A 16,001-nucleotide genomic window follows, 5' to 3' on the forward strand; every position below is an offset into this window, starting at 1 on the left:
AGTCATAGCTCACTGTAGCCTCAAGCAGTCCTCCTGCCTCGGCCTCTCAAAGTGTTGGCATTCTAGGCGTGAGCCACCACTCGTGACCTTGACTGAAGTGTTTCATAAATGGCTATATCCATTTGTCCATATTCATCAACTTGTATACTTAGATTTGTACATTTCACTGTATGTCAGTTTTACCTCAGTGGAAAATAAGAAAACAACAAAAATGGCATGCTGAGTAGTTCCGTGAGGATGAGCTTCGGGAGCACATCAGTCCATTCTCAGAGAGTGAGGGAAAGTTTCCCAGAGATAATAATCTCTCTTTTTATCCTTTTACTTCCACAGTTGATTTATTTTTTTCAACTCTTAGTTACCTCCCCACAATAATATCTATTCCTATGACTGTTTAATTTATTGTGCAAATGCAGAATACTTTAGGTAGCAAAAGGGAGTACTGTTATAAATTACACTCAACTGGTAAAAACTATCATTGTTTGCTTCTGTTCTAGTCAGAGCGTTGTACTCTACTGCAGTCATACCTGAAGGAAGGCAGTGGTAGAGCAGGTGTACCTGAGGGTGGAACAACCTCTGCTTGGCCTTATCTAAAAGTAGATAAAGGGGGCCGGGCGCAGTGGCTCACGCCTGTAATCTCAGCACTTTGGGAGGCCGAGGCAGGCGGATCACAAGGTCAGGAGATCGAGACCATCCTGGCTGACACGGTGAAACCCCATCTCTACTAAAAATACAAAAAATTAGCCGGGTGTGGTGGTGGATGCCTGTAGTCCCAGCTACTCAGGAGGCTGAGGCAGGAGAATGGCGTGATCCTGGGAGGCGGAGCTTGCAGTGAGCCAGGATTGTGCCACTGCACTCCAGCCTGGTTGAGAGAGTGAGATTCTGTCTCAAACAAAAAAAAAAAAAAAAAAAAAAAAGGTAGATAAAGGGGGCAGAGTTCAGCAAGATGCAAGGGAGGAGGTGGGGATTTTACGTGGCATGGGTAGATGGGTTTGTTAGTTGGGATTTACATGTGAACTTTTGAAAAAGATACATTATTTGTTTTATATATATTTTGAAACTGATTCATGTTGCTGTATTTGTTCCTTTGAAACAGGTGACAGTGGATAGTGGAAACAGGAGATCGTGGATCCTCCTTCAAAAATGGAGGATGGAAAGCCCGTTTGGGCGCCACACCCTACAGATGGATTTCAGATGGGCAATATTGTGGATATTGGCCCCGACAGCTTAACAATTGAACCCTTGAATCAGAAAGGCAAGGTGAGTTTCTCAGAACGATGTTGAAATATGATTTCTTTCAAAAATGGGTGTTTTTTTCACAAGAGTTAGGTCTGTCTTCTTAATGAAGTAGATATTTGGGAAAGCATATTTCTGGTAAGTGAGTCTGTTTTCTCCTGACTTCTTTGATTAAATCAGAGCTATGTGCCCTAGGGAAAAAATGGTGCCCTATGATAAAATCAGATGGAAATTTAGTGAGCCTTTCATTCTTTGTTTTTTTCAAATCCCTTTGATCATCCAGTTCTTAGCCTTTCATTCTTAAGAACTAGCTATATGATAAAATCTAAACAATAAAGACATTTTAATTTCTTGTGCCACATTACTAAAGTTATTAGCTTGTCTGTGATCAACATGTCACAAAGTAAAAATATGAAAAGTGAATGTGGGGATATCAGATTTTGCTTTTTTGCTTTAGCTTCTATTATAAAGTCTTTTTTAAAAGTCTTTTTTGTTCACTTAAAATTATTGCTATCATTTTTGTGATAGATGCTTTAATTCTGTACACATGGTATTTATTTCTTTGTATGCTTAGACATAAACTAGACAGTATTAACAAAATGAAAGTCTGAGGGAAAAGTGACTAGGAGTTGTGACTCGTTTACAGAGAAGGCATCATTGTAAATACCTGTTTCAGTCTTCATGGAGACTGATACAGTCTGTTTTTGTGGAACTTCACTCCATTCTCAGAGAGTGAGGGGAAGTTTTCCAGAGGAAATAATCTATTTTTATTCTTTTGGTTCCACCATTGATTTATTTTTCAACTCTTAGCTATCTTAGCACAGTAATATCTTATTCCCATGATAGATGTCCACAATTTTTAGTTTAATGAGTATGCCTGTTAAACAGTTCTTCTGACTAAATTAAATTTTGTAGATGTCATTTCTTGTTTACTTTAGACAGAAAATGTTCATGAATAATTTATATTCTATGATACATGGCTAACTAATGCCATATGACTACCATCCTTCTGGGAACCTTAGAAAAACAAGGTGGATCTCTCCTGAGGTCTTTTCACAGAGAAAACTATTCTGTTACTGTAAACAACACAGGAACTGAAATGCATAATGTATAATGTGCCATGTTAGAGGAGGCCAGTTAAAGATACCCTCAGGACAGGAAAGACAAAGTGTTTCTGGTTTTTCCTCTTATTAACAGGTACCTATTTGTACTTACAATTCAGTACATGTTTAAAAAAATAAACTCAATTACTTTACATATTTGAAGGCTTTTGATTTTTGTTTTAACATATTTTATAAGCACAGTAAATCAGAAGACCAAAATGAAATTGAGAGTGTATTTCCTAGGTGTTTATATATAGTCGTTATGTATATTTTGTTGTATTTACAGGTGACAAAACAATTCAGTTCAATTATAGAAGAAACTTGATTTAAGGGGGATACACTTTTTCATATTTTAAATATTTTAATATGCTTTACACTGTGCCTTATTAATATTATTCAGGTACATATGTAGAACCAATAAAAACTGTTTACATTTGGGAGTGATATAAATTTCATGGATCTGTAGGTAATTCTGTGAACTAAAGTGTACGTCTTTTCCACAAAAATTTTTTTGAGGATTAACAAGTTCTCAGAAATTACCTTTAATCTTAATTTTCCTCCCTACTTTCTGATCAGGGTCTTAATAAGCAGACTGCTGTAATAACCAGACAGTTAAAAAGATCCTTAAGAGAAGCAATCTTTTGCTTAGCTCATTCATTGCCTAGAGATCATCAGCTTCGAAATAATTATTAAGGAATTAAGTACATAAAGGGGTGGACTGGTCTTGGACACTTGTGCAGTGTGTGCGCAGTGGAAGTGTAGATGAGGGAGTGAGGAACATGTCTTGATAGCAATGGCTTTTCAAAGTTTTTGTTTGTGACCCACAGTAAAATAGATTTCACGTTGCATTAGGTATGTGTATTATGTATGTGTGTGAATTTATAAGAAATAAATTTTACATTTCAACAACTGTGTGTGTAGTGTTTGTGTGTGTTTACTTATAAATGAAACAGTTGATCAAAAGAAACATTCTTAGCACATGCTATGCATTCTAATAATTTCTAATAACTTTTATTCTTTTAAAAATGCTGTTTTAGGCTAGGTGCAGTGGCTCATGCCTGTAATCCTTGAACTTTGGGAGTCCAAGGAGGAAGGATTGCTTGAGCTCAGGAATTCGAGACTAGCCTGGGCAACATAGTGAGACCTCATCTCTACAAAAAATTTAAAAAAATTAGCTTGGTGTGGTGGTACATGCCTGTTTTAGCTACTCTGGTGGCTGAAGTGCACTTAAGCCAGCAGGTCAAGGCTGCAGTGAGCCGTGATTGTGCCACTGCACTCTAGCCTGGGTGACAGAGTGAGATCCTGTCTCAAAAAAAAAGAAAGCTATTTTAATCCACTAAATTGGTTTCATATTCTGTATTTGCAGCAGTGGTAAGAAGCCGCTCTGAAGCCTTGTAGGCTGAAGCCCTAAATTTATGGCATAGAAGGGTCTGCATTTTCTTTTCCCTGTCTGCTTTGCTGGTCTTATGTTTTGTCAACCAAGTCTCCCCTTTATACTCTTACTCTTGTGTGCCTCTTTCTCCTTCTCTTCTGCAAGTATTAAGTCCTTACCATACCCCGGGTGATGTTATGTGGTTTGTGTCATTGCTCACATTGCTCCTGCCTGGAGTGCCACTATCCATACCCGCTCTTTATTTTATTTATTTATTTTTGAGTCGGAGTTTTGCCATTGTCGCCCAGGCTGGAGTGCAGTGGCGTAATCTTGGCTTACTGCGACCTCTGCCTCCTGGGTTCAGGAGATTCTCCTGCCTCAGCCTCCCGAGTAGCTGGGATTACAGGTGCCCACCACCATGTCTGGCTAATTTGTTGTATTTTTAGTAGAGATGGGGTTTCATCATGTTGGCCAGGTTGTTCTCAAACTCCTGACCTCAGGTGATCCACCTGCCTGGGGCTCCCAAAGTACAGGGATTACAGGTGTGAACCACCGCACCTGGCCAATCTCCATATCCTTTTGCTTAGAAAATACTTATTTTTCTTTTAAGACTCTGATTGAGGTCACCTTGTTTATGAAGTTTTTCTACAGATACCCAATCTCTCCCTCCCCCCCATTCAGTAGAATTGACTGTTGACTACTTTTTCCTTTGAGGAGTGGTATAAATTCTTAGCTTTCCTTTAATCTTTATTAGAGATAATTGTTTACTTTGTCTCTCCCTCCCTACTAGACTATGTAGTCTTCTCAAGTGCAGGGTCTATTTTATTCTGTCATTAGAGCTTGATGCTCTGTATTTGACTTGTGGTAGGTGTTTAATGCTGAGTGATCAAGACATGTTTTTAGCAGAAAAAAGCCTCCTTCCTCTAAGAGAAAACAATTAATGAAACATTTTCTCTTTAAGGAGAGAGGAAGATGGGGCTGGTGATAATTTAAGGAATAAAGGAGGGAGAGAAAACACCTTTCAGGACTCCTTACTGGCCTTTTAGGCTGCTCTTAACTTTCTCATTCCAGCAACTCTTTGTCGTTGGCCTCCCCTCATCCCCACTCCCCTCATCATCTAACTTCTTGGAACCTTTTTAATTTGACGTGGCTCCTACCAGGCAGAGCTAAACCCTGAAGTCTGGGGAGCCCGTAACCCTCTTGCCATGGCTGTGAAAGTTGGGCACATACATATATGACATTAGCAGTTATTTCTGAATGCATTTTCCTATAGAATCATTATTATAAATTGTGGATTGTTTTATATGACCATTAATATACTTAATGCACATTATGGGTTAATTTTGCTTTTGTGGCCTGTCCTACAAACTTCTCCACATTTATAACATTAACAACATATGTACTGGGTTCCAAGTAATTAACTTCCAGAGTTTTTATGGCATAACAATTTTCTACATTGGGTGTGACTTAGAATTGAGGTAGTCCCAGCAGCGTGGATTTTACTCTTTATAGTTGTAGCTTTACACACACACACACACACACACACACACACCCCTATAAATATTATTTTAAAATAATTGAACCATTTTTCCCTGCAGTTTTCTTTGATACAATTAGAAACTTCATCCACAAGAGTAATTGTAATTGTTTGAGAAGTACTGTATCAGCTTATAAATAACTGTGAGAATGGCATGGATTAAAATTTAATTCTCTTTGGATGTCATTTGAGATCATTTGTTCTCTCTTACGAGATGTTATCTTAATTCTGCAGTGTCTACTATAGCATTTAAGTGATAAATATAAGTATTCATGGATACTTGTAATTTTACAGATGAAATATTTTTGGGTACTTTTTATATTTCTGACAGATTTTTGTACAGGAGTTTGTGTCAAATATATTTTACTGAAACAATAGCTATTAATATAACCCTCTGGTTATATCTGATTGAATGCTACTTTTTTCTGTCTTTTTTTTTTTTGAGATTTAATTTCACTCTTGTCTTCCAGGCTGGAGTGCAATGGCATGATCTCGGCTCACTGCAACCTCCACCTCCTGGGTTCAAGGGATTCTCCTGCCTCAGCCTCCCCAGTAGCTGGGATTACAGGGGTGCCGCATCACGCCCGGCTTATTTTTGTATTTTCAGTAGAGACGGAGTTCTACCATGTTGGCCAGGCTAGTCTCAAACTCTTGACCTCAGATGATCCACCCGCCTCGGCCTCCCAAAGTGTTGGGATTATAGGCATGAGCCACTGTGCCTGGTTACTTTTTCCTTTTTTAAAACACTGAAATTGCTGTATCTACCACATTAACATTTTATTTAAAAAAAATTGTTAAATAGCATATGTATGTAAATTTAATATTAATATACCTCTTTTTTTGTCCTTCTCTAGGTGTTAGAGCCTAGGATACTTACTTACTGATTTTTATTGTTGATTTCATGTCCACAGTAATAGTAGATAATATTTTTGAGTAAAGTTATTGTTCTGTTTTGGGGTTAATGACTTGTTAAATAGTAGGATCTGTATTATATTTTAATAAAGAGCATATTGTTGCCACTATTACAGTGTATGCAACCAATTAAGCCCTTCTATTGTTCTTACTATTTAAAAGCCTTGAGTTTAATGAGCATTTGTTTTGCTTGTTAGACATTTTTGGCTCTCATAAACCAAGTGTTTCCTGCAGAAGAGGACAGTAAAAAAGATGTGGAAGATAACTGTAAGTACCAAGTTAAAAATTAACTCTCTGCACAGAAAAGGAAGCTGTTCTTTTTAAAAAATAAATTAGTGGTTATATTACTGATAACACTATGCTGGTTCAGAAACAGTCTAGTCTTTTGACACGAATGTTCATGTGAATGAAGGAACTCGAGTCCTCCATGTTGTCTCACATTTGCATTTTGGTGAAAGAGTCTTGAGTGTTCTTTTGGTGTTATTTGAGTTGCATAAATGTGGGGAATGTTAATTACTGTGAGGCTTGAACTAAAGGTTTCCTGTTAACAGTTTTGAAAGTTATTGAACCTTATCTAGAATCAGGTGGTTTTTATAGTAGTATATGTGGTTCAGTAATTTGGAAGTTGAGTCAGTAGGAGTCATTTAACATCACCGTTTGAAGCAAACATGCATTTACAAAAATTCTATATAATTAGTAATTGAAAAATTAATTTCAGAACGATTATATTAAAACACAGCATTAATTTGACTTATCACATCTTGGCATGTTTGATGAAAAAAGCCCTTCTCGATGGAAAAGGCCAATGTTTATTCTTTTTAAGATTAAGCAGTAATCATTTCATATTGGGGGCAGCAGTGTTAACAATTATGTACACTTGTCATGGATTTCATTAAAGGTACTTGACACTAACAACTCTCCATTTAACAAGAAAAGGTAGTGTTAACAATTATGTACAGTTGTCAAGGTACCTAATACTAAAAACTTTCCATTTGAGAAGAAAAGGTAAGAGAAAGCAATAGATTTGTTATTATTGTTTTTCTCTGGAATTCACATTTGAGTAAGCCTATAAAACGCCCATATGTAGAATGGTGGCAGCGTAGAATAGTGGGAGTAATGGGGAGCCATGGACTGTAACTGTAGAGTTAGGCAAGCCTAAATTCTGATTCTGACTGTGTTATTAGGAGACTGTCTGCTCGTGGACATTTCATCTCTCTTCTGAAATTCTCATCTGTAGAATGGAAGTAATGTGTATGTTGTATGATTAGAGATGATATAAAGTGCTTTGCACCGCATCTAATGACTCTTAATAAATGGTAGCTGTTTTTATTAGGTGCAAGAGGTTGAGGAAAAAAATGTAGAATTCCCTTCCTTTCCAAAATTGCTGGAGAGTTTGTCTGATTAAATAATACATTTTTGAATAGCAGTCAGAATAAAATAATAAGGAATGAGACTATACCATATCTAAAATACAAATTTTTGTTCTGCTAATACTTGCTAGGGTACGCAGAACTAGGAATCAGTCCTTTTCATTTATTAATGTGTATGTTTCTAAATGTAACAAATGGTTTTGAATAGTTTTTAATCCATTTCTTAAATTAATATTTTAAAACATTCTCTTTCCATTTGCTTTGTCTTGCTATGCTTGTCTAACTTTTAAATTTTTGCAACCTCAGTATTTGCTGCCTCTGGCAGGTGGTTTCCTTGGTGATGCCAGATGGCAGCAATGTTAATGTGTGGGTGTTAACTATTCTCATAAGGTAGTAGCCCATCCCTACTGAAGACCCTTTTCTGAAAGCACATTATTAACACAACTTTGGTTGTTGAGTTTAGAATGTAGGGTTTCCAGCTGCAGTGGTTCTGTCACTTAGTACTTTCATCTGAGGCATGCCACCATATCACTGTCCTCTGCTGAATGACACACTGTAACACAAAGCTATAGTGGTAGCTTTGTGTTATACACTTGCACACACACACACATGCACACACACACAGGGTCTCACATGCATATTTCTAAAATTCTTTTCTTCTTTATATTACGGTAATGTGAAGATTAAATGATTGATGCCTGTAGAGAGTGTTCTGAAGTATGTGTTGAAGGTTCTACTGAAACGGAGGCATGTGAAGTCTTTTTTTTTGTTGTTTAATGGAGGAGGTAGGGACAATGATGAGGATATTTTACTCCCACCCCACTATGTGTTGTCTTTTAATAGTGCCTTAACAGTGTAGCAACATTTATTATCTACTTTTAGATCTAAATTTTTTTTTTTTTTTTGAGACAGTCTTGCTCTGTCACCCAGACTGGAGTGCAGTGGCGTGATCTCAGCTCACTGCAACCTTCGCCTCCCAGGTTCCAGCAATTCTTCTGCCTCAGCCTCCTGAGTAGCTGTGACTACACGTGTGCACCACCATGTCCAGCTAATTTTTGTGTTTTTAGTAGAGATGGGGTTCACTATGTTGGCCAGGTTGGTCTCAAACTCCTGACCTCAGATGATCTGCCTGCCTTGGGCTCCCGAAGTGCTGGGATTATAGGCGTGAGCCACTGCACCGAGCTATAGCTCTGAGTTTTCTATGTGAAGAGTTTTATATGTAGAAATTAGTATGTTAATTTTGCTGTTTGACTGTTGGTTATTGTCACACAAATAGGAATATCGGGCATGTGAAGTCAGTAATTAAAAGGAAAATAATAGCATTTTTCCATGCTGATTTTGAGCTACTGTGACTTTCATGGCACATAATGTTCTTTGTGAATTATTGTCTATTAGATGTTGAGAATAATAAAGTATAGAGTATAAAATTGGAAAGGAACCGGGCGCAGTGGCCCACTCCTGTAATCCCAGCACTTTGGGAAGCTGAGGCGGGTGGGTCACCTGAGGTCAGGACTTTGAGACCAGCCTGGCCAACATGGTGAAACCCTGTCTCTACTAAAAGTACAAAAATTAGTTGAGCATGGTGGTGGGCGTCGATAATCCCAGCTACTCGGGAGGCCGAGGCAGGAGACTCCCTTGAACCCAGGAGGTGGAGATTGCAGTGAGCCGAGATCACGCTATTGCACTACAGCCTGGGTGACAAGAGTGAAGCTCCTTCTCTAAATAATAAATAAATAAAATCGGAAAGAATTCTAAAAGTTGCCTCAGTCTCTTTTTCAGTAATGGAACGACTTCTACAACAACGTGTATTTAGAATGGATTGACTTCTGTGTTGAAGTTGTTTGTGGATTCCTTTTTTCTTTTAGTGAGCCAGAGCTGTAATGATTAAGCAGGATCTTAAATGCTCAGATAACTCTCTAGTCAGATATCTAAATTTAATAATGAAGTCATACCTAATCTTCATTAGAAACTTTTATATATGTTATATATTTATTTATTAAAACAGCGTTTATAAAGAAACTAATTGTTTATTCAAATATTTTGTTATATGTCTTATGTTAAATTGTTTCAAAATTTTAATATTCTTTTGGGTATAGTTAAATCTGTTAATAATTAGGCATAAAAGGTAAACAGTTTACATAAAGATATGCATGTAAATAGCCAAGCCAAGTAATCCTAGGACTGACTACTAGGAAAGGACAGGAGGAAGGAATTATTTGGTAGCGCAGGAAGTTATTTGTGAGGCCCTTGTGAACATCCCTAGGTCATACCTTTAGGGAGATGTAGGCAGTTGGGACTTAGCATTTCACATTCTGGCAAAACAGGGTTGCAAATATTTTCCTCTCCCTCTCTGTTTTTCTGTGTCTTCTTGAAAATGGAATGGCCTGTGTGGCATGATTTCAGAGGAATACCCTCCTGTCCAAATTCTTATTGTCATCAGCAGATGCTTCATCAGTTAGGGATTTATTTGGTTTAATAAACACACATCCCTGAAAAGGTAGGTGGTGAGTGTGGAAGAAGTAAAGATAGGAGAGCAAGTAGTAATTCCCATGTCTGTGTAGGCTTATATGATTAGCATTCACAGGGGAAGTGTACTGTAGGATTACGGGTTTTTACTTAGCGGAAGCAGTGACAACATCATGCAACCAGGTGTTTCAGAGGAAAGTGAGAGAGATGGGGAGTGGTTCAACAGAGTGCTTTGGGTAAAGAAAGAGGAACATGTAGACCAGGCTCCAGGGGACAAGGATGGAAGAAGATTAGGGATATAGAAAGGTAGGTGACCTCATACCCAAACCAGATATATTAATACCTCTGCTGCCTAACCCTCTCTATATCCTTCCTTAATTTAAAGGAAAGCTGCCATTCAGCTGTTAGTAGCCTCCACCCACTTCTTACTCTTTTATTCTGCCCTAAGTGGCACTAGAAAGCAGTGACGTGACTGAGGCAGGAGAATTGCTTGAACCCAGGAGGTGAAGGTTGCAGTGAGCTGAGATGGTGCCATTGCACTCCAGCCTGGGCAGCAGAGTGAGATTTTGTCTCAAAAAAAGAAAAAAAAAAAGCAATGAGGTGAAAGTGAACTGGCTGCACTAAATGAGTATAGATGGATGGGCAGTCTGTGGAGGTAGTTACGGCAAGAGGCTCTTGTTTGACACCATTGGTTAGGTGTTGAATAGTACGTTAGACATACATGCAGTGTAGGCACGTGAGCGATTTCAGTGAGGGATCAAACAAATGAATCAGGCAACATCTTGCCCGCAAGGATCTGATTTAGTAGACAAAATCAGATATGTAAAATTATCATAATAACACTGGCAGTGTGTGGTAAGAACCATAAAGAAATTACAAAGAAGATAGTAGTTCTAGTGGTGGTGGTGATAATGGGTAAGTGTCATTTGTGGGGTAACCTTTGTACTGACCTTAAAGAATAGGTAGATTTTTGACACCTAGAAATGTGGAGGATATTCTACATGGAAGCGGATAGATGAATGATACCTGCATTTAATAAATAGTTCAGTCTGCCTATAAGTTAGTATTAAGGTGAATTGTGGAAAATTATATGAAAAGGTCATGAATGTAGGTTAAGAGCTCTGATCAGACGTGAATTTGGATGTTGATAGAGACCCAGTGATGATTTTATGGGGAGAAAGATTTGATGAGGGCTCTGCTTTAGTTAATGTGCTGAGAAGTCTGGATTAGAGAGGAGAGAGACTGAGGCAATAGGTAAACAAGAGGCTACCATGATCACAAAAGAGGTAATGAGAACTAAACTGGTATTGGAGCAGTAGAAATGGAAAGAAAGGAGATGCGTTGAGAGGTTCAGATTATGCTTTGAGTACCTGCCATGAGCTGGCCCTGTGCTGTACTTTCTTACATGGCATAAAGATTTGGAAACCGGTTTAGAATAAGGAGGGAGAGAGAAGATGATTTTAGTGTTGACTAAGGTTTACAATTTCAGTGACAGAGAAAATGGTGGTGCTAATAACAGAAACAAGGTGGTTGAGAAGAGGAGTGGTTTTTGTCTACTCTAGCTAGAGCTCAGGAGATTGAAGGACTTGGAGAATAGATTGGGAGTCAGTTCGGACACTTCAGTAGAGCAGATGTCACACAAACAAGATTTATCTGTTCAAACTCTCCCATTAATTAGCTTCATATTCTCAGTTAAGACACACATAATTTCTCTGGGAGTCTTCATTATGTCAGTTGTGAAGGACTCCCTGAATGATTTGATGGTCTGTTCCCATTCTAAAATTTTATCTTTTGTGTTTTATCTGTGAAATTCTGAGTATCAGATTGGATTGGTGTCATCACTTTGTTGTGTCAGAAGTATATGAAAATCAGAGCTATCTATTGTAGTACTTTTTTCCCTCTTGAATTGTACTTTTTAATCAACCTTCATTAACGAGTACTCACTAGGTTTACTCTTTTAGTTGAAAATTCATTACTTAAAAATATCACTGTAACACACATGTAAACTGGATCGTATTTAAATCAGCTTCTAGGGTTTACATCAGCCAGGGTTTTAAAAAAGATGGAGTTAAATGTAACCTAACAATTGATTTTTAGGATAAGTGAAAGTGATTCAGATTAAGATAGTATTGCTTTATTTTATTTGTTTTCTTCAATTCTCTGATGACATATAAATTTTATGTCTTAGGTTCACTAATGTATTTAAATGAAGCCACACTGCTCCATAATATCAAAGTTCGATATAGTAAAGACAGAATTTATGTAAGTATTTTACCTATAGTATAAGTTTTTGTGGAGATAATTATTTCATGTGGTACTCTATGATTTTGTCACGCTTGAAATTTTCTAACAGAAAATCATGCTTGATCTGAGCCTCTTGAATAGAGTGTGAGCTTAGTGAGGACAAAGATTTTTTTCTAATTTACAACTCGAACTCCAGGGGTTAAAACATGCCTGGTACACAGAAAGCACTTAATCAGTATTTGTGGGATGAAATAATGAATTCAGAGTGTCGTTTAATATCTTTTGGACTTAAAAATGTCCAATTTATTTTTAAAAGCACTATAATGGTTTTTGGTTTTGATTTTTGACTTTTGGTATGTCTGTAGATATGTTTGATTCACTTTCCACATTGTTTGGAAGACAATATAGGGCAGCCTATAAGGAATGTATATTGAAATTAAAAATTTGAATGAGGAAAAAAATGTAAATTAGAATAGGAGGTAGTATCTGAGGAAATACTAAGAACACAGGAATGCTGACCATAGAGCCTAAATAGTTGCTGAATTTCATTAGACCATAGGTACTCTACCTTGAAAGTCTAGAATATTCAAAAATGAAAGAAAATGCTTTCAGTGTAAATAGTCAAGGTTTACACCAAATCATTCAGATGGATACTTAACCTAGTATGTTTTAATTATAATTATTCTTTGGGCATGCATGAGACTTTATTCCAATATCACCTAACTGTGTAGTCCTTTGGTGGCTGGAGATAAATTACCCCACTGTAGTTCTCCTGTTATGAAGATGGGGCTCTTCATTATTTTTGAACGAAGAAAACACTTGGCTTCTTTGACACTTACTAGATCAAATGACAGTCTTAATCTATTATATCACTATCAATTTGCCTAATTGTACTTACTTAATTCTGACTAAATTACATTTAGTCTCTGCCATCTGTCCAAGTAGTGACAGCTGGGAGATAGAACTTATTTATTCTATTCCAAAAGAGTATACTTGCCATCTTCTAGTTATATGTAGTTTTAAGACTTTACTTTTCTCCCTGATTTTTTTCAAAATCAACTAAATAAAGAACATATTTAAGTTTAAATGTGGCTATTCTTGATTAGAAATATATTTAGAGGCAAAATTTACTCAATCAGCTGACTCATGTTGAGCATCTAATATGTGCTAAATTCCAAAATTAAAAGCAAGCTTAAGTTGCTCATTAAACATTTAACCCATAAATATTCTAGGCAATGGTTAACATATATTGTTTGGAAGAAATCTGGGACCAAATGGTCACCACAGAGCTAAATCAATCCTTGGTATTCAGTGATAGGGATGGGCCCAGAAGGTGCTACGAGCTGTATTAGACTCCTTAGTAGCAGGGTGAATACAGTAGGTAAGGAATACAAATGACTAAAACTTAGCTGTAGGAGATTTCATAAGTAGAGTCAACAGAAGAAGGCTGAATGAGATAGAGCTAGAGACTCAGATTTCTGTCTGTGGTGACTTGGTGGTGATGCCATGTCCCTGAGAAAGCACATGGAAGGATAATATTTTCTTTGAGGCAGAGGTAGGTGGGAAGAGATAATCTTGAGTTTGGATATGCTGAACTTGAGGTGCCTATGGGTTGGTAAGATACAAATATTTATTAAGAATTGGAGAAATATGGGTCCCTATAAAGATCAGGGAATACTCAGGGAATATTTAGGACTGATTTGTGAGTCTTAGTTATATAGATAATTGAAATTTTTTGTATTTTATTTTTTCTATGAGCTTTGTTTATCTTTAAATGAAAATAGTTATTGGAATATTTTATGTTTATGTTTTTCATATTTAGACATATGTCGCCAACATTCTGATTGCAGTGAATCCATACTTTGACATACCTAAAATATATTCTTCAGAAGCAATAAAGTCATATCAAGGAAAATCTCTTGGGACAAGACCACCTCATGTCTTTGCAATTGGTAAGTGATTTTAAATGTATTTTAATTCTTGTCTTTCTTCATATTGTACAAATTTACTCAATTTTTCTTTTGGATTAATAAAAGATACCATAAATTGAATATATATTTTGGAGAAACTGTATACCTCTTGGATATATCAACATTGTTAGGAGCAAGTATTTTACACAGGGTGAGGAAGAATACTTTTGTAGTCAACTAATGGGGCAGGCATACCATACATCATTATCTGTGTTAAATGCCTGTGTCCTCTAAGGGATGTCTGCCCAGGTGAAAGCAGGATGTAATAAAAGCTGACCTAATGGTACTTTTAGACTCTTTAATACCATCAGCTGCATCTTAAAATTGTCCTCCTTCACAATTTTGAGGTTCTGGCCTTCATCTCTTACCCAGCTCATCCCTTATGAGTGTGTTACTTGGGCTAGATTTCAGCTGTAAGAGCAGACTTCTGGGCATCATCTTGCATCAGGGGTTTATAAAATTAAAGGATTAAAAGTAGTATATGCTTCATACCACTGGAGAATCTGTGTGAGAAGACAGTAGTGTCTCTTTGCCTCTCTCAGCCTCTTTTATTTTGAAGTCCTCCAGCTCTGAGGCATAGGGGTTGGAGGTTTTAGATCAGAATGAGCAATTACCCCTCTTCCCACCAAATGGGCAGGTGTTAGCTAACCCTTTGCATTCAGACATAAAGCAGCTAAATGACATGTATTGGAACTAGTTCGTAGTGCATCCTGTTTCTCTTTGGGCTTTCCCTTCATGCTTGTGTTTTGGCCTAACCAGAGTTCACTTCCAGATTTGGTTGACCTGTGTGCTGTCTGCTACTAGGTAGAGTGAATATGGCTGACATAATTACTCTACCGGGGCAGCAGCAGATTTACTTTTGGCTTGAAGAAGCTATGACAGGCATTGTTGTGTTCAGCTTGCAAGATGGTGCCCCATCCCTTAGAACCTGAATACGAGCAAACATCACTGGAGAAAAGTTACATGTTTAAAATGTAAATAAACCAGCTTTTATTTTTAGCTTTTTACTGCTAAAAAACAAGTGTTTGGAATGATTCTTTAAAAATGTGTGGAGGATGGGTGTGGTGGCTCATGCCTGTAATCCAAGCACTTGGGGGAGGGCGGATCGCTTGAGCCTGGGAAGTCAAGACCAGCCTGGGCAAACATGCAAAACCTTGTCTCTATAAAAAAAATGAAAAAATTAGCCGGGCATGTGCTTGCCTGCAGTCCCAGCTACTCTGGAGGCAGTGGTGGGAAGATCGCTTGAGCTCAGGAGATTGAGGCTGCAGTGAGCTGAAATCATGCCACTGTACTTCAACCTGGGTGACAGAGAGATACCCTGTCTCAAAAAAAAAAAAAAAAAAAAAAAAAGCGGTGGGGGGTGGTGGTGGAACAGGTTGCTGATAAATTGGACAAAGGGATGTGTGCGCTCTTGCGTATGGTTTGCATTCTCCCCTTAGAGTAAAAGCCATTTCTGAAGTCTTCTTGGCACATGTCTGAGGTGAGAAATAGTTGCCTTATAGAGCCAAATTGTGATGACCTAGTTTTGAATTAAAGTTGTCTTAATTTGAGACTGCTTTAACAGCATTAAATTGCTTTCAACTTGTCTGTATAGTCTTAACATTTAATACAATTTATTGCCTAAATTGTTGGAGTCTAATGAAGATAGTTAAAAATTATATATGTAAACAGTGGCAAATCTAGGAAATTTAAAGCTGTTAATTTTGCCTAGTTGTAAAATGTTGACAAATTCTAAATTTAATGGTTGTATTAGAGGGAAAAAACCCACAGATATATTTTGCCATTATGTATTTT

At 37.3% G+C, this 16,001-nt stretch overlaps 1 protein-coding gene across 10 annotated transcripts in view; it reads left to right on the forward strand.

Moving 5' to 3' along the window:
* The window catches only part of MYO6 (myosin VI), a 164,757-nt gene that overhangs the window by 68,734 nt on the left and 80,022 nt on the right, over positions 1-16,001 (forward strand). For all 10 annotated transcript variants that reach the window (XM_054490230.2, XM_054490233.2, XM_054490231.2 and 7 more), the window contains 4 exons: positions 1,094-1,257; positions 6,355-6,424; positions 12,182-12,255; positions 14,060-14,189. In XM_054490230.2, coding sequence (XP_054346205.1) covers positions 1,141-1,257; positions 6,355-6,424; positions 12,182-12,255; positions 14,060-14,189 — 391 coding nt within the window. In that variant the 5' untranslated portion in view covers positions 1,094-1,140. The remainder of the gene's footprint in view (positions 1-1,093; positions 1,258-6,354; positions 6,425-12,181; positions 12,256-14,059; positions 14,190-16,001) is intronic.

Source organism: Pongo pygmaeus, chromosome 5 (assembly GCF_028885625.2).
Source record: "Pongo pygmaeus isolate AG05252 chromosome 5, NHGRI_mPonPyg2-v2.0_pri, whole genome shotgun sequence".
NCBI classification, from domain to species: Eukaryota; Metazoa; Chordata; class Mammalia; order Primates; family Hominidae; genus Pongo; species Pongo pygmaeus.